At 45.1% G+C, this 19838-nt stretch overlaps 1 protein-coding gene across 1 annotated transcript in view; it reads left to right on the top strand.

Annotated features, from left to right (window-relative positions):
- LOC144826172 (uncharacterized) overlaps window positions 1-19838 on the top strand; it is a 71714-nt gene that overhangs the window by 15990 nt on the left and 35886 nt on the right. The window contains exons 5-6 of the mRNA XM_078684567.1: window positions 860-1035; window positions 7492-7573. Coding sequence (XP_078540693.1) covers window positions 860-1035; window positions 7492-7573 — 258 coding nt within the window. The remainder of the gene's footprint in view (window positions 1-859; window positions 1036-7491; window positions 7574-19838) is intronic.

The raw sequence follows: 19838 nt of genomic DNA, 5'->3' as shown, positions 1-19838 counted from the left end.
GCAAGTTCAAGCTGCGAGCCAATTAGGTGGGGGTCAGAGTTCAACTACTCTGAGAGGAGTCTGGAAAGGGCATCATCTCACACTGCATTGTATAGGTCACTGTTTAGGCGCAGATGTGGGGGGCTGCTACACTTTACATGTGGCTGCTGTAGTGGGAAACTTTGTGATTTCTCTTCAGTCTCTGAAATATAGAGCAGCAGAGGAAGAAGAAGAATTGGAAGTTGGGGATGGAGTCCTCTGTGTACGAATGTCAGGTTCAATCTTAAAACTAAGATTCTTAAAATATAAATATTTGTGGACGGCTATGGGTCACCCTACCTATAGCTGCCCAAGTGGTGTTTGTGAAATATTTACTGGGCTCACACATTCCAATGATCAGTCATCATTATAACAAGTTATGTCGATAATGTTCACACACTTAAAAAAGTCTCAAGCTTTAGCCCCTTGACTTACTTTACACAGTGAGACCAATAGATTGGTACTCTGCAAAGAACTGTGCCCCCCAAAATGAAGAGACAGCACCCACATAAGCCAGATCATGCACAGAGAAGGCATTATACAGGATGCTGAGGCTAATGGAGAGATGATTGCCTCATGTCAGAGTATGCCAAAGGGTGGCCCTAAGGAACCCCATAGCGTGCCAAATAAACAAAAAGGCAGGGGATATTTTTGGGCAAAAGAAAAAAGTATGAGAAATTGCACAACTGTTGTGGTGGGTCTCACTTCATTCTTCTTCTGATACTGTTGTCTCAGGTGTATCTAGTATTCTGTGTTGCTGAGGCTGCTCTCAATGAGGTCACTGTTCTCAGGTTCCAAGTGTTCTCAGAACTGTCTCTCTTTTACTCCATGTCTCTCCAAGCTGCTGGTCTTTCATGGGAAGGGCAGGTGGACCCCAGCCATTATCATTGATAGGTGGTTGCCTAGCGAGAGGTAGCATCCAGCATGAGCTCAACCATGCCTTGGGCTTTCACCATGAGCAGAGCCGCAGTGACCGCGATGAGTACGTGAGGATCATTACAGAGAATATTTCAGATGGTAAAGTAACCCTCCACTCTGACCAATCACTGCTACTGACCAGAGAGAACTGTTTTCTGTTGTTGATTGAATCATGTTATTAACAATGATTTGCAGTTACAGAGTGATGCAAGGATCACAAACAGCCAACAAAGTAAAAGGGGAAGGTGAGGCTGGGGCACTTGTTCTCATCAGGAGCCTTCGTGCTCTATTTGCCTCCCAAACACATAGTACAATTCTCCTACATTAAGAAATTATGACATTATTGGCCTAACTCACGTACAGTTCAATGACTGTAAAGAAGACGGCTTAGTGCATGGCAAAGGAGAGTGAGGAGGTGTAGGTTGCACTCTATTATCTCAGAACCCACCCAGGAATCAGTGTCCTTTGCACCCAGTGTGGGTCTTGTGCATTTACTGATGTGCATCTCCGAAACCAGGGCCACTCCTCTGTATCTGTGTGAGCACAAAGGCATAAGAGGCAACAGTGTGAACTCTGTGCATCGGTAATATTTGAATAGAATATCAGGCACCAACCTGACTACTGGGTTTTTAGATTTACTGGCAGACAACAAGGAGATAGAAGTACATCTATGTATGCTAATCAGCAGTATTTGACTCCTAAGCTAAGTGCCGTCCTAAGCTATGAATGAGTCTCCCACAAACCAGAGTGATCTCTGAGCATTTCTGTTTGCTGCATGGTGTGTCAGATGCTAGTGTGACTTCTGTCCATCTCTGTTTGCTGAATGACATGTTGGGAGCCAGTGTATCAAATGCAGCAGCAAAGACCACTTTTTCTGTGAAAAAATAAGAAAAGCCAGATCAATAACACAAAAAAGACATGAATGACTCCCGCTATCCCATAATGCTCTGTTCCCAAGGGCAAAGCTTTCAATATCTTCTTGGTCGCCAGTCTAACTGACAACCTCAGCGCACTCAAGACTACTTCTATGAAGCCAACATCCCTTCAGGGAGATGTCCTCATACCTCATCAACACAGTTAATGCCTCCCTCAGCTAATAAACTTTCCTGGACAATTTCATACTAGGAAGCATCCTCGCACTGCTAAACAAGCCCACCCTAGACCCACATAACCTTACCATATACTACCTATGGCTCACTTCCGTGAAAGACCATCCAGAAAGGTGTCACCCTACAACTTCAAGAGCATATCACCAATAACAGACTCTTACAGTGTTTCTAATCCAGATGCAGATCTCGTTGCAGCACAGAAATAGCTACAATGCAAAGTTAATACCAATAGTCACACTTCTCAAGACACACATGGTCTTTGCTGATACAATCTTGCAATAGTTCATCCCCTACCTCTCCAACCTCAATGAACCATCTGAATGACACAACCTCTCCTTTATAATCTCATCACAGGATAACATCCAAAGACTCAGATCTTGATTCAAGCTCATTTAGAAAATAGGATATTCATCATCTACCCAGACGTCACCCCAACTACGACAGCAACCAAAGGCTGAAGTCTGGTTCAATCCTGGCTAACAGAGATGAAACTTCCCAGCTCCTCCCCAGCCGACAACTGATGTGAAAACTCTAGAACTCATCCTTGACAGTGACCTCTCTTTTAATGAATGCATTACCAAGAAAACCAGGAAAGTGTGGAATTAGCATGATAAAAGGGAACTCTATTTACCTTTAATGAAAATCGAGTCAACACTATAAATACTATTTGTATGTTGTATCCCACTTTGATAGAGGCAATGCCCAACTCAGAGGGTACTCCAACCCCACACTGGCTCACCTGAAAGGCAACCCACATGCTGCAGCTCACCTGATGAAAGTCCTGAGGAAGTTTGATCAAATCACCTATCAATAAGGAACTGTGTTCACTCTTCCTACAGGCCGACATTATGTTTAAAACCAAGGAATGCCAACACGTGTTTCATGGCTAGCATGGATTGCATCATGACGCATCTGCAGGGCTTCAAATTCAGACCATATTCATTAGCGATTTATAGTTCCCTGGATTAATCTTGATAAGAAATTTAAAGAGAAAATGAAAAAGGCATTTGTATAGCGTGGAGTGTCTCAGCACTGGTCATGTAAAGGAAACATGCCATCTGCTTAAAAAGTGATTGTGTTATTCATTTTGAAGAAACAGCCACATTTCTTCTGGGAGTTTATTCTAGGTCTTTGGGCCAATGAAGGATAATAATCTCACATCTGTTCTGCCCGCCAAATATTAGGAATCCTGGCTAAAAAGCTGTGTGAGGAACGCTGTTCTCTGAGGGGGGCATACGCACATATCCTCCTCCTCAGATAAACCGCCTCCAGAGTCATGAAAAGAATCCTCTTCTTGACCGGCAACCAGTGTAGTGCCTTCAACTGAGGAGTCATACACGTTCTTGGAGCCAAATTAGGAATCAATCTAGCTGCTACATCTTGTACTGTTTGAAAACAACTCGGCAAAAAATCTGGAAGGTCTAAGTAGAGAGTTTTTCCATAATCAAGCCTCAAGGTTATCAGGGCTTGATTCACTGTTTTCCTAGTATCAAATGAGAGAAAAAGGAAACATTTCTTTAGGGAGCGTAGGATCCCGAAACAGGAGCCCACCAATGCCTAGATGTGTGGTTGGAAAGAAAGGGCACTATCTAGTTGATTTCAGAATTATTTACTTACTTTTGTTGTATACCGGGGGGAGGAAAAATCATGTGGTCAGCACGTTCTCCATATTTTGGGGGAGAAGTCCCAGAAGAACATGATCTCAGTTTTATTGTGATTACATTTAAGTTGCCGAACTGATAACCAGTTGAACACATTGGAAAGAAAGTATTTAATGGCCTTTCCATCAAATTCCTTCCCCTATCCACAGGCAAAAAGTAGCTGAGGTTCGTCTTCATATGATATTACTTTCACCCCTAGAACTTCTGCCAGAACAGCTTGGTGAATTAGATATGCGTAAAATAAAGTGGGAGTCAGTGCCGTTACCTGGGGCACTCCTACAGATAGTTCTCGAATAGGGGCAGCATATGGAGGAATCCATACTTCTTCCTACCTGTTGTTTAGGAATTAGGTAAGCCACTTCAAAACTAGACCATCATTCATATATCTTGAAGGCGGGCCAGTAGTCTTCCATGCGGCACGGTATCGAAAGGTGCGCATAAATCCAGCAGTATCGGGGCGTCCTTGCCCCCCTTGTCTATCGGTCATTAATGTGTTCAGTTATTTCTAGTAAGGCTGTTTCTGTGCTACAGTTAGCTCTAAAAACCAACTGACTTGGGTGGAGGAGATTATAATCCTCTAGGTAACTCGAAATGTGTGAGTTAACGTGCTTCTCTAAAAGTTTAGAGAATACTGGAAGAAGTGAGATCGGCCTATAGTTGGTATGAAGTTTAGGGTCAGCTGTGGGATTTTCGTAGTAGGGGAAGAATTTTTGCATGTTTCCATCTTGCAGGCATTGTGCCGATCTCTAATGCCTCATTTAAAACTTTGTTAATTACTGGGTTAATGGTCAGAGCTACTTCAGGCAGAAGGGTGGGATGGCACGGATCCACAGGAGACCCTGACTTGAGTCTCTTAATGGTTCTCAAAGATTCCTCTATCGAAATGGGAGGGAGATTGGCTAACGTGGGCGTCATCTAAGTTTTCCTGATTTTTGTGAATCTGCCAATATGATGCTGCTATCTGCTAGCTGATTGGTGTTTAGCCAATCAGCTTGTATTGCACTTATTTTCTCATGGAAATGCACTGCCAGCTGGTTACACCATTCGCCGTAAGCGTGTAGATGTTTGGTTATTGTTTTTCGCCTCTAGATTTAGAAATGATTTCTTTGGATTTATTTCCTGACTGTACACTTTTCCTTCCAAAGAATGTATTTTTCTCTATTTGCACCTGGAGATAGTATTCCTTTAATGCTTGTCTATAGGTGTCCTTATCTGACACTTTATCATTTTTTCACCTCGTCTGTTCGAGGCATTTACAGTGTTTTTGCAAGACCTCAGGCTCTCACTAAATCAGGGGACCGACTGTTTGGCTCGAGAGGATGATGTGGTGGTGTTGGGTACTAAGTCATTAATATGGTTGCAAATCCGGTCCTCGGTGCCCTGTTTATCTGATTCAGGATGTCCAGACAAAGCAGGAGGGGTCGCTTCTAGAGCATTGTGTAAATCTACCGGTGACATTTTGTGAAAGGTTCTATTCATAGTTTTTGTTGCTTTTGAGCAAGGCTGGTTATACTTGAGTTTCTGCCAAATGAACTTGATGAAGTAGGGATCCGTCCAGCCCATTTTAAGTGGGTCAGTTGTTACAGTTATCATATTAGAAAAAAATGTATCTAGCGTACGGCCAGCCAGATGTGTGGGTTTAAAAACTTGTTGCATACATCCAAGCGAGGACATCGTATCTTTAATGAAAGATGCCTCAGGTTCTGCCAGTTTATCCATGTGAATATTAAAGTCTCCCAATACCATGAAATTCCATTCAATACTGCTCTATGTGCAAATGATCTGCAGAAGTGCCCAGCATTCTATTTCTTCATAGTTTTGAAAAACAAGTTAAACAAGCATGAAACGAACAAAGATTTTAGCTGAGAAAAGGCAGGGAGACTTTACTGAGTTCACACAGCACCTCTCCTTAAGTACCAGAGTTGAGGGACTAGGGAGAGCACTGCTCAAAATGGTGCCTCTTGGTATTCTGAAAAAGAAAAAGTGGCTGGCACCAAACAAAAGATTCTCCCATTCTATATGCAAATGATTAGCAGAATTGCCCAGCATTCTGTTTTTTCACAATTTTAAAACAAGTTAAAACACGATGTGCATATCAATAATAGAAGAGCCATGATACAGGTGCAATGGCTATGATAATTGTAAGATAGTTTCTCCATCAAGAGTTTCCTGAAATGTATATATACACAGTGACAAATCAATTAGAATATGCTGGAGCTCCTGTATTATGCTTTCTGTATTCAAGCCTTTAAAGGAGTCTCCGCAATAATCTCTCACAATACTCCAGGCTACTTGTAACCAGCACAATGACTTGTGCGTAAGCGGCTGGAAAGGAAGGTGGTGGTGGATATTTATGATATGGAAGGGCTGAACCCAAGCCACTGTGGTTTTGGAAGTAGTAAAATGCTCCAGTGACACAGTGGTGAAGTGGGAAGGTGCAAAGGTGTCTGGAAGCCAGGAAGAAAGGGGAGGAGAGCGTTAAGGGTGCCGATGAGCCAGGAATTGAAATTTAATAATAATAATAATAATAATAAGGAATTTATTAGGCGCACAGCTAGGTGCAAAGGTGTCTGGAAGCCAGGAAGAAAGGGGAGGAGAGCGTTAAGGGTGCCGATGAGCCAGGAATTGAAATTTAATAATAATAATAATAATAATAAGGAATTTATTAGGCGCACAGCTACCCCAACGGGGTGTCCCAGCGCTATAGCAGACAGAGAGCGTGGCATATGAAAGTGCAGCGACTAATCATGTCGGCTAAATAGCCAGGTTTTGAGAGATTTGCAGAACTCAAGTTCTGACTGAATCAAGCGTAAATGAAGGGGTCATTTGTAAAGACCATCCATGGTCTGTTAGTTGTGCTACAGTTTGTGGAGGCACTCCGTGACATTAACCACAGGTCATAAAGACGTGTACATCACCAGCATATCAGTGGTATGAGAACATTATTTCACATGGAGGGAATAAAGATGTCCAGAGACTGAACCTTGGGGTATGCAGAGAGACTGACTGATCAGAGCGGCGATGCTAACATCACCAGGAGACTGAGAACAACCATAGATAGGAAGATCACATTTCAGTGTAATTACCCGTGGTGCCTAGGTGGGATAGGTACACAAGCACGATTGCTGGCTGACCATGTAAAACACTGCAGCGAAGACTAAGAGAATGAGGGTGGAGGAAAAGTGTTTGTGATAGTGAGAAGTAAGGAAGTTAGAAACATGTGTAAGGGCTGTTGCAATGGAGCAAAGTTGATGAAAGCAGGGGACAATGTAATAGGCAGTGTTAAAAACAAGAGTTAATGGCTGAGACAAGGTAGTCACTCAGGGTTTTATCGAAAAAAGGGGATGCTGTTGGCATCAAGTGCTGGCGATTTTAGAGGAGATAGAATAACCAAATATTTAAATTATTCTGCTTAGGGCCCATAGAAGAGGGGATGGTTACAGAGTATGGAAAGACTGATAAAAACCCTAAACGCCTTGGGGCTGGAGTTTGCAGACTGGTTCTGTAGCAGATGTTGGGATAAAAGAGTCAGGTTAGATCACATGAGCGGGGAGGAGGGGTGCATAAGCAGAGTGCTGAAGTGATAAGGAAACCGTCTGGTTCTCATAGTCGAAATTTTGCAAGAAAGTTAGGGTTCTGTTTCCCTAGCAGTGAGACAGAACTGATGTGTATTACACACTAAGGATAGATGGTTGTTGGCCCTCTTTAAATGTGATGCAGTGGTTTTGCATTCAGGAGTACTGTGTTTGTCAGCCCTGTCTCTTTTTATCTCTTCCTCACTGCAGGAAATCTGGCCAACTTTAACAAAGAGAACACCAATAACCTGGGTCTGGAATATGACTACTCCTCTATCATGCACTACGGAAGGTGGGTCTGAGATATCACTACTGACAGCTGCAAGGGAGTCTGAGATGTCGTTGCTATTAATTGAAGGGGGGCCTGCTGGCTGTTTCCTCCTGCTTTTCAACCTCGTACGTTATGGGCGATTTCAACCCAGTTGTAACTGATGTGCACATCTGATACGGCAGAGGGGACGGACGCCTGAATAATAGAATCACAGCGGAAAAGCTGTCTACGCTGATAACCGAGATTCCGGTTACAACTGGGTTGAAATCGCCCATAACGTACGAAGTCCCCAAACAGAACCCCCTTGAGGGTTGGAACTATCACCTCAGCAAAAAAAGAACAATACTCAGGAGAATAGCCTTGAAAAAATCGTGGGTTACATCCTCATAACGACGAAACACGTTTCGGCTGTGACATCTCCAGAAATAAAATAACAACAACGACAACCCTGAATGAAGAGGAACTGAACATTTTTTCATGATTGTATGACTGATGTATGGTGGAAACACATGTATACTGTTGAAATCGAAATACCTAACGTGTGCTAAGGAGTATCAAGTAATTTTTAAAAACATCTTAGGTCCTGAGTGTGGCGCAGCACTAACGGGAGGGCATTCCAAAGGATGGCTGCTTTAACCGATAGAGACTAACCGCCCACCCTAGCTCGGCGAAAATGTGGAATTACCATCAGTCGTTGGGCAGCCGACCTAAGCGGGCGTCGGGGAAAGTAAAGAGCCACTCTCTTCTTGATGTAAGAGGGGCCGGAGTCGTGTAAAGCTCTGTGTGTTAGGACCAGAGCCTTAAATTGTACCCTCTGGATCACCGGCAGCCAGTGGAGTGTGCACATTTGTGCTCTTATACTGGTCCGTTTAGAGACACCTAGAAGGAGTCTCGCTGCCGCATTCTGAATAAGTTGTAGCTTGTTGATCAAGTATGTCGGAATGCCAAGGAAGAGAGCATTGGCATACTCCAAGCGGGACAGAATAAGTGCCCGGGCAACCATCTCCTTGGCAGGCTGCGGGAGCAGAGGGAGGAATCTGCCTAAGGATTTGAGGGTCCCGAAGCAGATGCCTGTAAGTCTTTTTATATGCTCTGTAAATCTAAGATCTGCTCCAAACCAAATGCCTAGATTCTTAGCTGGGCCACCTTCCGATAGAGGCCAGGGAAAATCAGGGGGCCACAGAGCTTCTGTGAACTGAGGGGGAAATTAACCATAGAGTATGATTTCTGATTTCCCCTCGTTGCATTTTAATTTCGCCTGGGCAAGCCAGGTGAACACGGCGGCTAAGCATCTTTGCGCCGCTTCTGTGCTGACGATCGGGTCGTCCCAGGTGAATAACAGCTGGGTGTCGTTGGCGTATGCCATAATCTTAGCGCCCAGTTTTTCAGCCAGAAAGGAGGCATTACCTGGCCCGGATTCCAGGACAATAGATCTGCTCGACTATAAAGCGCAGGCTGGCATCTCCTAATTCGTGACGGGCAGAGTAACTGGCCCTCGGCCCGGTCCCAGCGCAGACGGGCTTGCCTTGAGCGTGCCTTCGGCACGCTCTCGGCGCGCCCGCTGTGCTTGTCCACTGCGCGTCCTGGCCAGCGTGGCTCTAAATAGTCACGCTGGCGACTAGAACGCTAACCTCACCGGAAGAAGGCTCCCGGAAGTGAGGCGCCCTGAGGTCTTCCCTCCGCAGCAATCGGCCAAGCCGTGGCGGACCGGGGAAGCCTCAGACAAGGTAAATATGCAGGCACACAAACAACAGTGATTAAAAGGTATTCCCCTTAGTATTAAAAACCCCAAATTGGTTTTAAAAATAGCAGCATATCAGCATTGTGCAAAGAGCAAAAGCGGCTTTAAGATAAAATCGTTTGTAATCAATGAAGTGCAAGTGTAGCTTATACTCGCCAGCAGTGTGTGACCGCAGAGTGCCCAGCCTAGCACGCCTCTAAATAGTCGTGCTGGCGACTGGAACGCTAACCTCACCGGAAGAAGGCCGTGCCGTTGTCCTGAAGGCCATGCCATTGTCCAGAACTGCGTAAAAAAAGAAGGTAGGGCATGGAAGAGATGGAGCAGGGTAGAGACACCCTCACCCCTGGAACTTCTAAGAGGGCTCAGAGGAAACTCCTCACACCCACCCCGAGGTGTCATCTTGTTTTTGTGCCTTGTGTCCCCTCCTACTCTTGTGGGACTTGATGTAATTTGAGAAGTCATTAGTGATTTCATCAATTATTTCATTTAACATGTCATGATTGATGTAACATTTGAAGTCAAAAGCAGTGTATGGTGAGTGAAAGTTATAGCTGGCTCAGTAAACTCTGAGTGGTGAATTTCAGTGATTTCTTTCTAATTAAACGTTAGGGTTTTTTTGTATTGTTTTTATTGGCATATCGTACATAAGACATTAAACAATAACACAATATTGCAGTACATTACTTAGCTATCAGGACAAGAGTCCAGCCAGGGAGACAGAACATATTCCATATAACATTGGAATGCAACCACAGTTCAAGGGGTAAAGTTTAGTTGTGCGCTCCCTTACACCTTGACATGCAGGTCATATCACTATCGCATTTCGGCACCAGCAGTCTTAACAACATACTTCTACCCAGTGCGGACCAAGTCCCATTCTCCAGTACCTATTGTGTCAGGGGTCATCCACAGCGGCAGACCCCAGCCAACTTGTAAATGGGCCCCAGATGTCCCTGGGGCGGTATGGTGTTGGTAATAATTCCCAATAGCAAGACAATTGGTCTCTACAGTGAATATATGATTATACCACGATTTCAAATACCACGCATGGCTTTACCACGCGAATTTTACATCGCAAGTGGCTTTACCACGCTGGTATTTACAACGTAGGAATTTACTACGCCTAGAAACGTCTTACCTGCACGTCTTTCTCTACGAGCCCTTACTTCCATCCTCCATTGAAACAAGCGTCAAAACACGTATACCAAAATAAAAAAAGGACTGCTTTTTTGACGTACACGGCACGTCTTTGGGGGAGGCTCTTTCCTTTTTCTTTTAAATTTATGTTCGTTTTTTTTTTAAAGTAACCTGCTTGTTATTTTTTGGGGGGGGAGACCCCCCCCAGCCCCCCTCCGAGCCCCCCCCCCCTCTGCCCCCCAAGCCCACGCAGAACGACATGAAGGAATACCACGTCTCCCCCCCAGCCCGTGGTAAAGACGTCGTGGAAGGCACCCTGCGTGGAAGGCACCCTGCGTGGTAAGTGTCACGTGGTAAAAGTTAGTAGTGGTAATGCCTTCGTGGTAAATGATGTTTCCCCTCTACAGTATGTGACGTCTTTGACCCATTCTCGCGTGGTCGGTGGGAAATGGCGCCCCAGTGCAAGGCCACTTGTCTCTTTGTCAGTAGCAATAGCATTACTATGAGCTGTCTCGACTGTGGTAGAACCTCTTGAACAACCCCCAGCAGCGCCACCAGTGGTGTGTTAGGCAGCTCCTGCCCAGTTATGTTCTTGATATTATTCAATATTGTCAGCCAAACATTAACGTTAGGGTCTAGAATATAAAAACATCTAGTTATAATGCCACTTTAACTGGTTGTTTTTTTTCAGTGAATTTCTAGGTTTTTATTAAATGTCAGGTAAAATCTTATTACCTTCCCAAACTATAACCTTTGTTATAAGTGACAAACATACATATATATGTATGGAAAATGTATGTATGGGATATGGGGCTATACACAAAACTGTAGGGCGGAGTGGTAATGTCAAATGAACCTTGAATTTGAGTATTGCACTGTCGGAGTAAATGCAAAAAAATGAAGTTAATTTGCACAGTTAGCGTGTTAGCGTGCAGATTATTTCACTGACAATATATATATACCTTGCATAAACAGTATTATTTAACACCATATGACATATGGTGATGGTGTGATTTTCTTCTTTTTGCATATTGCATTGCTGTTTTTCAGTAGCAAAATCAATCTTTGCTCTATTTATCTTTCTATATATATATCTATTGATCTGTCTGTCTATCTATCTATCAAGCTATCTATCTATCTATAATGATGATAATTTGACTGCAACAAGATCTACACAACAAATCTAGAAAGAACAAGAGGTTGTTACCACCAAATCTATTAGTAGTTCATTCAAACCGTCTTCCACATGTATGCCAGTTATGCCACAAGATGCAATTGATACATTTAATGATGTGGTTGTTAAACAAATAAAATCATTGAAACAGAAGACCGAACGAAAAACGCGAAAATACAAATGCCAAGGGAAACAAAATCGTGATCTGATATGCAAACTACAAAAAAACAACCAAATGGTCATCAATAAATCGGATAAAGGTGGAAATATTGTGTTATGGCCTAGATCTGAATACCTGAAGGAAGTGTACAGACATCTGGATGAAGCCACTTGTTATAAAAGATCCAATATGCTAGAAGTGAGGAAAGCACAGAGTAACTTGAAACTAGATTTAAATGACTGGAGACGTGAAAGTTTATTTCTAAGGGAACATTTCAATTGTTATACAACGATTTCCCTGTGATGCGTGTAATGTATTTTAGTTCTGAAATACACAAGGGGACATCTCCAGTACCTGGCCATCTGATTATTTCAGCTAGGAATGGGTTATTTGAAAAGATCTCACAATATGTAGATTACTTCCTTCAAGAACTTGTAATCGTTTATCGTCCACCCGGCAGTGAGGTGGCGTTCAGAAATGCCTTCCCCGATATTGTTGGCCCTCTGGTTGCAGATTGTGCCAACTTTTCTATCATGGGTGATTTAAACCTGCATTTCGACACCCTCTCTGGCTTGACAGTGCGTTCCATCTCTTCTGACCTAGAGGCCTTTCAACTCCCTCAGATGGTGTCCCAGCCTACCCACTCGGGGGGGCATATTTTGGATCCCTTGTTCACCAATCTGCCGGGGATTCAAATCACTTCTGTTTCTCCGGTGGAGTGGACAGATCACTTCTTGGTGTCCATTCTATGCCCTGTCTCTGCCACTCCTTCCATCTCGTCGGCTAGATGGGTTCAGAAGAGGGCTTGGAAAAAGCTTAGGTTAGAAGACTTCCATCGTCTTCTATTAGAGGAGCCGCTGGACCTTTTGACGGATGTGGAAAAGGGGTATGACCTCTTCTGTTCTTGGATCACCAGGGCCTTGGACTCTCTGATACCTATTGTATCAACTAAAATCAACTCTAGAGAGTCCAGTCCCTGGTACGATGGCGCACTTCGGGCCCTAAAGGGCGCCTGTAGACGAGCAGAGAGGGCCTGGAGGAAAACCTATGCGGCTGATTTAAAAGCCGCATATACCAGGTCCGTTAAGCTCTACCATCGAGCTATCTGCAGGGCTCGTGCGGCCTTTTATGCTACCGAATTCCGGAACAGCCCAAATCCGTCAAAGGCTATTTTTAAGGCCGTAAAACAACTTATGGCGAAGCGGACTACCACTACAACCGTAAGCTCCCTTTCCCAATGTGAATCCCTTGCCTCTTATTTTTTGGGGAAGGTCCTAGCCATCTACAGGACATTCCCTAGCATAGGGTCCACTGTGGAAAGTATTAATCGGGTTCACCATCAGACCACACTGCTTGTTTTCCCCCCCTTGCCTTGGACGGTTTTGACAAACTTGCGCTGCAAGTTAAATCTGGGTCTCCATCTGACCCAGTAAGGCCTGCTCTCTTTCGAGACCAGGCTTTTATGGGGCGTACAGTTGTATGCTCCCTTGTCAATCTCTCCTTGGAATCGGGAATTGTACCATCTAAGTGGAAACAAGCCGTGGTATCCCCGATTATTAAAAAGCCTACCCTGGACCCCTCTAAGCCTGAAAGCTATCGCCCCATCTCGCTGCTACCCTGGCCAGCCAAGATCACTGAAGCCCACGTCAATTTGGCCCTGTCTGAACATCTGACTCGGACCAATGCCCTCGACCCCACACAAAACGGATTCCGTGCTGGGCACAGTACGGAAACTGCGTTACTTGTGATGGTGGAACATCTCCGGGCAAGGTTGGATGCTGGTCAAACGGCGGCGCTTATTCTGTTAGATCTTAGCGCCGCCTTTGATACGGTAGACCACAGCATCCTCCTGCGTCGGCTCGAGGAGACCGGCATTGGCGGTGTGGTATTGCAATGGTTCCGCTCCTTCTTAGACGACCGCTCCTTCTGTGTTGCCATCCCTCCCTTCAAGTCCATTTACCATCCACTGGCCATGGGGGTTCCGCAAGGGTCCTCGCTGAGTCCCACGTTGTTCAATCTTTACGTGAGGCCGCTGGCTGATGTCGCCAGGCAGTGGGGCCTTACCCTGGTCTCGTATGCCGACGACACTCAGCTGGCGGTTACGCTCAGCGGGGATGCGGAAACTGAGGCCCCCAGGTTTCAGTCCGGACTGAAGGCGGTGGCTAGTTGGCTGACAGGCAACTGCCTTCAGCTAAACGCCACTAAAACAGAGGTGTTGGTCGTCGGGAAGGGAGTGGAGCTGTGGGGTGACCACTGGTGGCCTCCAGAGTTGGGTCCCACTCCGATCCCGGTATCGGAAGTGAAAAATCTGGGGATATGGCTGGATGCGGGCCTCTCCTTTATAGGCCATACGAAAAGAACTGCGGCCTGCTGTTTCGGTCTTCTGAGGGGCTTGAGACCTGTTCTCAAGTTCTTTGACGCCCCGACCAGGCAGCTGGTGATCCAGGCCACTATCATCTCTCGCCTGGATTATGCCAGCTCTCTCCTGGCTGGGGCCAACCAGGCTGAACTAACCCGATTACAACGGGTTCAGAATGCTGCGGCGAGGGCGATCGTCGGCCTACCAAGATTTTGCTCAGTGACAGGTGTCCTTCGCTCCCTACACTGGCTTCCGGTTAGGAAGCGTATTCTCTTTAAAGTCCTGTGCCTCGCTTTTAAAATCTTGAGAGGTACAGGCCCGGAAATCCTGTCGAATTGTCTGTCTTTCTATGTTCCTGCCCGTTGCCTCCGCTCCCAAGGTCTGGCCCTTGCGGTGGTTCCCAGATTCAGGCTTAGCCGCATGGGAGGCCGCTCGTTTCGGGTACTGGCTGCGTCAGCATGGAACTCCTTGCCTGTTGAAATCCGCTTGCTTGAGGACCTTCTGACTTTCCGGAAGGCGATAAAAACCTTCCTGTTTTAGCTGTTTTGTCCCTGCTCCTGTTTCAGCTGTTTATTTGCCTCTTTTTACATCCCGTTGTGTTACGAGCTACCTTGTCTTTGCGCCGGGACGCTCCTTGGCTGGAGTTGCTGCGCGCACAATAAATAGACGTAACATAACATAACATAATCAAATTGCACTCATATATTAAAGATAATGGCGATTTTCTGAAGAAAATGTATGAACTACCCTGGGTAGAAGATTACAAACTAATGACATTGGACATCACATTTCTTTATACCAGTATACAACATCATGCTGCACTCAGAGCCTGTGAACATTTTCAAAGAGTCAGAACTATGCAACTTTATAACCACAACAGGATGATTTTAGCCATGATCAATTGGTGTTTGAACAATACTGTTTTTAAATGTTTGACAAGGAAGTCTTTCAACAACTTAGAGGGCTAGCCATGGGTGTCTACTTCTCCCCCAGTTACGCGTGTCAAGGTGGAGTACAATGCGGAGTGGGAAGAACATATAATATGCTGGTTTCGATTTATAGACAATTTCTTTGTTGTTTGGAAGGGGACAGAAAAAGTGCAGAAAACGTTGTTATTCAAAAGTGTTTATTTATTTTATTTTGGCGTTTTATATAGTGCTGGCCAGACCAGATGGCATTGGAGCGCTTTACACCATTTGTAAAGTAGCAATTGAGTACAAAGAGTAGTAATAATAAATACAGTGATTTTTGAGGGGTCAATGTTCAGGATTTGTCAGGTAGCAGTCGAGTACAGAGAGTAGTGTTGGTAAGCACAATGAATTGTGGCGGGTCTTGTTCAGTGGGGGGGACATAGGTGTGCATCAAGAGGTAGATGCTGTAAGAAGTTATTCTTGTCACAGTGATTGGATGCTCAGGTGGGCGCAATTTCATCTTGTGTGACCGATTTCACTTCATAAGGTTTCGATTGAGGAAGTGGGTTTTGAGCTGAATTTAGAATTTTTTGAAGGAGGGGTCAGTCCTGATATGGACCGGGATGTTGTTCCAAATTTTGGGTGCATTTCTAGAGAAGAAGGGTGATAAGGTTCTTTGTTTGCGGGTTTTTGGAGGGATGAGCAGTAAAGTGATAGGTGGGTTTGCCAGTGTGCAGAACTTTGTGGGTGAGGCAGGCAGTTCTGAAGTTTGCGTGCATTTCTATTGGGAGCCAGTTTAGCTCTCTGAGAGTGGGGAGATGTGTTTGAATTTCTTTACTCCGTTCACCATTCTGGCTGCACCATTTAGGGTCGCTCTGAGAGGAGCAAGGTGTGATTTTGCAGTGCCTGTGAGGGTCGCGTTCCCGTAATCTAATCTGGATAGCACAAGGGATAGCGTGGCTTGCCTAAGGTCTTTTGGGGGGGATGACGGGTTTGATTTTGCTGAATAGTTTTAAGTTAAAGAAAGCACACCTTGATGTGTTCTTGATGTGTTTGACCATGTCTAGGTTAGGATCCAAAGTGATTCCCAGTGATTTCACAGAGTCGGCCTGTATGAGAGTGCAGTTGATAGCGTCAATAGATTTTAGCCATTCTGTGATTTGGGGGGTCTGCTCTTTGTTGGCTATGAGGAGGATTTCAGTTTTATCCTGGTTGAGTTTCAGATGGTTTTGGGAGAGCCATTATTGGACTTCTATTAGGGTGTCATTAAGTCTTTGCATGTCAGCCCGGTGGAGGTTTCTATGTAGATCTGGGTGTCGTCAGCATAGAGGTGGAAGGGTATGTTGGCTTTTTTGAGTACGGTGGTGATGGGCTCCATGTAGATGTTGAACAGTGCTGGAGTGAGAAACGATCCTTGGGGAACGCCCCTGCTTATTGGGCGTGGGTCCAACATGAAGTTTCTAATTTGAATTCTTTGTGAGTGGTTTTGCAGGAAGGAGGTGAACCACTATAGGACCATGTTCTCTGCTCCTACCCTTTCACGAAGTCCCTTGATGAGTAGCTTGTGGTAAACCATGTCGAGGGCCGCCGACAGGTCCAGGAGTATAAGTAGACAGCAGCTGTCCTTGTCGAGTGAATTATGGACATCATCAATGACATTCAGGATAGCTGTTTCTGTGCTGCGGCCTTTTCTAAAGCCCGATTAGTGAGGGTCTAGAAAATCATTGTTGTCCATGTGTTGGGTAAGTTGACGGAGAACACATTTTTCCAGCAGCTTGGCTAAGAATGGGAGATAGGAGACAGGCCTGATGTTATAGAGATCATTTGGGTCAGTGCCCGCTTTTTTCAGTAGTGGTGTTACCTGGCCGATTTTGAGGCAATCAGGCATGATTCTAGTTTTCAGTGAGCTATTAATAATCTTTGTCGAGAGTGGGTCTAGGGATAGTTTGAGTTTTTTTGCCAGTTGGGCAGGGAGGGGGTCTTCGATGTGTGACGACGGCTTAGTTCCGGTAGTCAACTCCATAATTTCTATTTCAGAGATGGGTTTGAATGATTTCCAGTTATTTGAGGGTTGCCTGGGTGGGTTATTGGTTTCTTTGTAGGGGGGCGTGCTTTTGTCGAGTGGGCGGAGGGGGTACACCAGTGAGAGCTCGATGTTTGAGATTTTCTCATTGAAGAATTTGGAAAAGTTGTCCCATAAGTCTTTGTAAGACGGAATTGCAGAAGGGGGCGGGGTCGGAAGTTTGTTATCTGATAAAATTGAAGAGTCCTTTGGGGCGATTTTTAGCATTGTTTAGTGCACCACAGAAGAAAGTGAATATTTAAATTTTGATGTAGTTTTGTATTTCCTACGTTCCTCTTTGAGTTGCTCAAGGTGGATTGTCGAAGGGTTGTTACGCCAGCATCTTTCAGCAGCTCTTAGATGTCTTCTCTCCAAGTTTAAGTCTGTGTTAAACAGCGATCTCGATGGAATGTTCTTGACTCTTTTTTGTTTCAGGGGAGCTATTTGGTCACGTATGGAGGTCATAGTTGCATTGTAATATGAGGTAAGTTCTGTTGTGGAATTATCGCATGTGATGGAGGGGAGGAGTGTGTTTATCTTTTCTTCTAGTTCTGCGAGGTGGATCTGGCTTAAGTTTCTCATCCAGTGAAAGAGTTCATTGGTGTGAGGAAGTCGTTGTGTTATTTGGTTGATATGAAATAGAACGATATGGGGGTAGGAGCAAGATGGCGGACTGACACCGCCACTGAGAAGCAGCAGCATGGTGTGGCTGCCGAGAGCTCGTAACTTCTGTGCCTCTTGTCAGTAGCGTGCCTAATGGAGAGAAAACACTAGAGGGCTGAGGGGGATGCAGCGGTAAAGTGACAAGCAGAATCCTGGAGGGGAGAGTGCTGCAGATTCCGTTATCCGGGGTCCGGTATACATCTCTGAACGACCAGCTCACCTGACTCATCTGACGGCGGCTTTGCTAGCAATTCAAGGCGCTGGATGCAGGAGCTAACAAGAACTGGACGCAGGTGCTTACCAAAGCTCCTGCTTACCTACGTGGCTGTGTTCCTTGCAGCTCAACGGTCTTCTAATTGCCTCAGCTCTGGATTAGCCTCTCGGACACGGGCGTCTACTTTGCTGTTGGGAATGGCCCCGCAGAAGAACCCACCTCGAGGGACTCGAGCCACAAGCTGCTTGCCGGTGAGTGCAGAGACACCGGGAGGTGAGAGGGTACCTGGGAAGGCTGACACGATAAGAACAGACAGCGCTAAACAGGCTGGGGGTCTCGGCAAGCCGGTGCTCCAATATCTGCAATCAAAGAAGTCAGTGGAGCTACTAGAGGCTGATATAGACACAGAAAGTGCAGCTAGTAACAAACTAGTTGAAATAATCACTAATTCAATTGGCTACGAACAAGTTAACACTGATGAAGTTCTCAAGGGTGTTAATCAAGAAGAGCTACCACAAAATGCTGCTGGGTCTACGGATTTGATAATGTCTGATGAGACTGAAGATGGTGGGCTGAAATTATGAACAGTGCGGCCACTTCAGGAGTTATAGGGGGAACCACAAGCAATAATACAGATCAAATTATTAAGATGAATAACCCCCATGTGACAGGCAAAACGTTAAACAAAATAAAGCCAGCAGAGACACAAAAAATTCCCTCGCCCTCAGATTCAGACCCTGTCTTAAAAGGGCATCTCACCATAACCAGTTAGCATGATAAAAGGGATGAGAACGAGAGCGAGCAGGGGAAACAGTTTGGTGAGGCGCGCGCTGGCAATACACCATATACAGAGAGTATGGCTCTGGAGCAGCCTATATTTAATGCAAAAATCGGAAGTAGGAGCTATCATCACTGATGCTGCTAATACAACAATTGCCACAATTGCTGCTACATTTCAAGATGAAGGCCAAGCTCAAAATCAGGCCCCAGCTGACACATGAACGGAGCAGCAACTCCAGGCAAAAATAAGGCAAGACCTAATGGCCTCCCCGGTAACATCAAAAAAGAAAAAGAAAAGCCCGAAAATGATAAACGCCAAAGATACAAGGAAGAGTCTGAGTATATGTAGGGTAGGGTCTGCTAGTAAGAAGAAGTTACAAGTGTCTGCTAACAGGCGCATGCGGATATGGGTTCAATCAAAAGGAGGGCTAAAAACTGTTATGTCCAGACTATCTGATGTAGGGCTGACGGATAAAGCTACAATTGTCACTAGCGCCGCTGAGAATGCTGCAACTGTATGGGGGGCAAGCTGCTCAGAAACTGACCCAGAATCACACTATTAAAATGGCAGAAAGATGGGGCTGTTTAAGGCAGAGAAGAAATAAGGAGTTTCTGAGTCAGGACTTTAAATAGGCTAGAGAGAACGGGATGTCCTTTTACAGTCACGGCTTTCTATCGAACTAATTCTTTCTGTGCTAAATATGTTATTTTTGATTTAAAAATATAGCCGTTTAACAGGGCTTTATTTCTCCCCTATTTGCAAACTAGTCTCTCTGGTAATTAATATGGGGGTAGGGATAACTCGGTGGCCACTGTGGTTGCAGGCTTCCAGATAGCTGACATTCCATCAGCAGCAGTAAGAAGGGGATGATTCCTCCTTTAGATTTAGATTATGGGTGGGTGGGTTGGGGGTTTAGGGGCGTAGGCGGTGGCGGGGGTCAGAGGGGGCGGGTAAAAGGGGAAGAAAGTCAACACAACTGTAGGGATAAAAGCAACAGGTACAATCAGGGAAGTAAGCAAAAGATCAATGAGTCAATTTCTAGGAAAGGTAGTGGAAAAACATCATCTAAATGTTTAGCTAGGAA

This window comes from Lissotriton helveticus, chromosome 3_2 (genome assembly GCF_964261635.1).
Source record: "Lissotriton helveticus chromosome 3_2, aLisHel1.1, whole genome shotgun sequence".
Lineage (NCBI taxonomy): Eukaryota > Metazoa > Chordata > Amphibia > Caudata > Salamandridae > Lissotriton > Lissotriton helveticus.
Note: the sequence above shows the minus strand (reverse complement) of the source record. Positions and strands in the feature narration are given on the sequence as shown.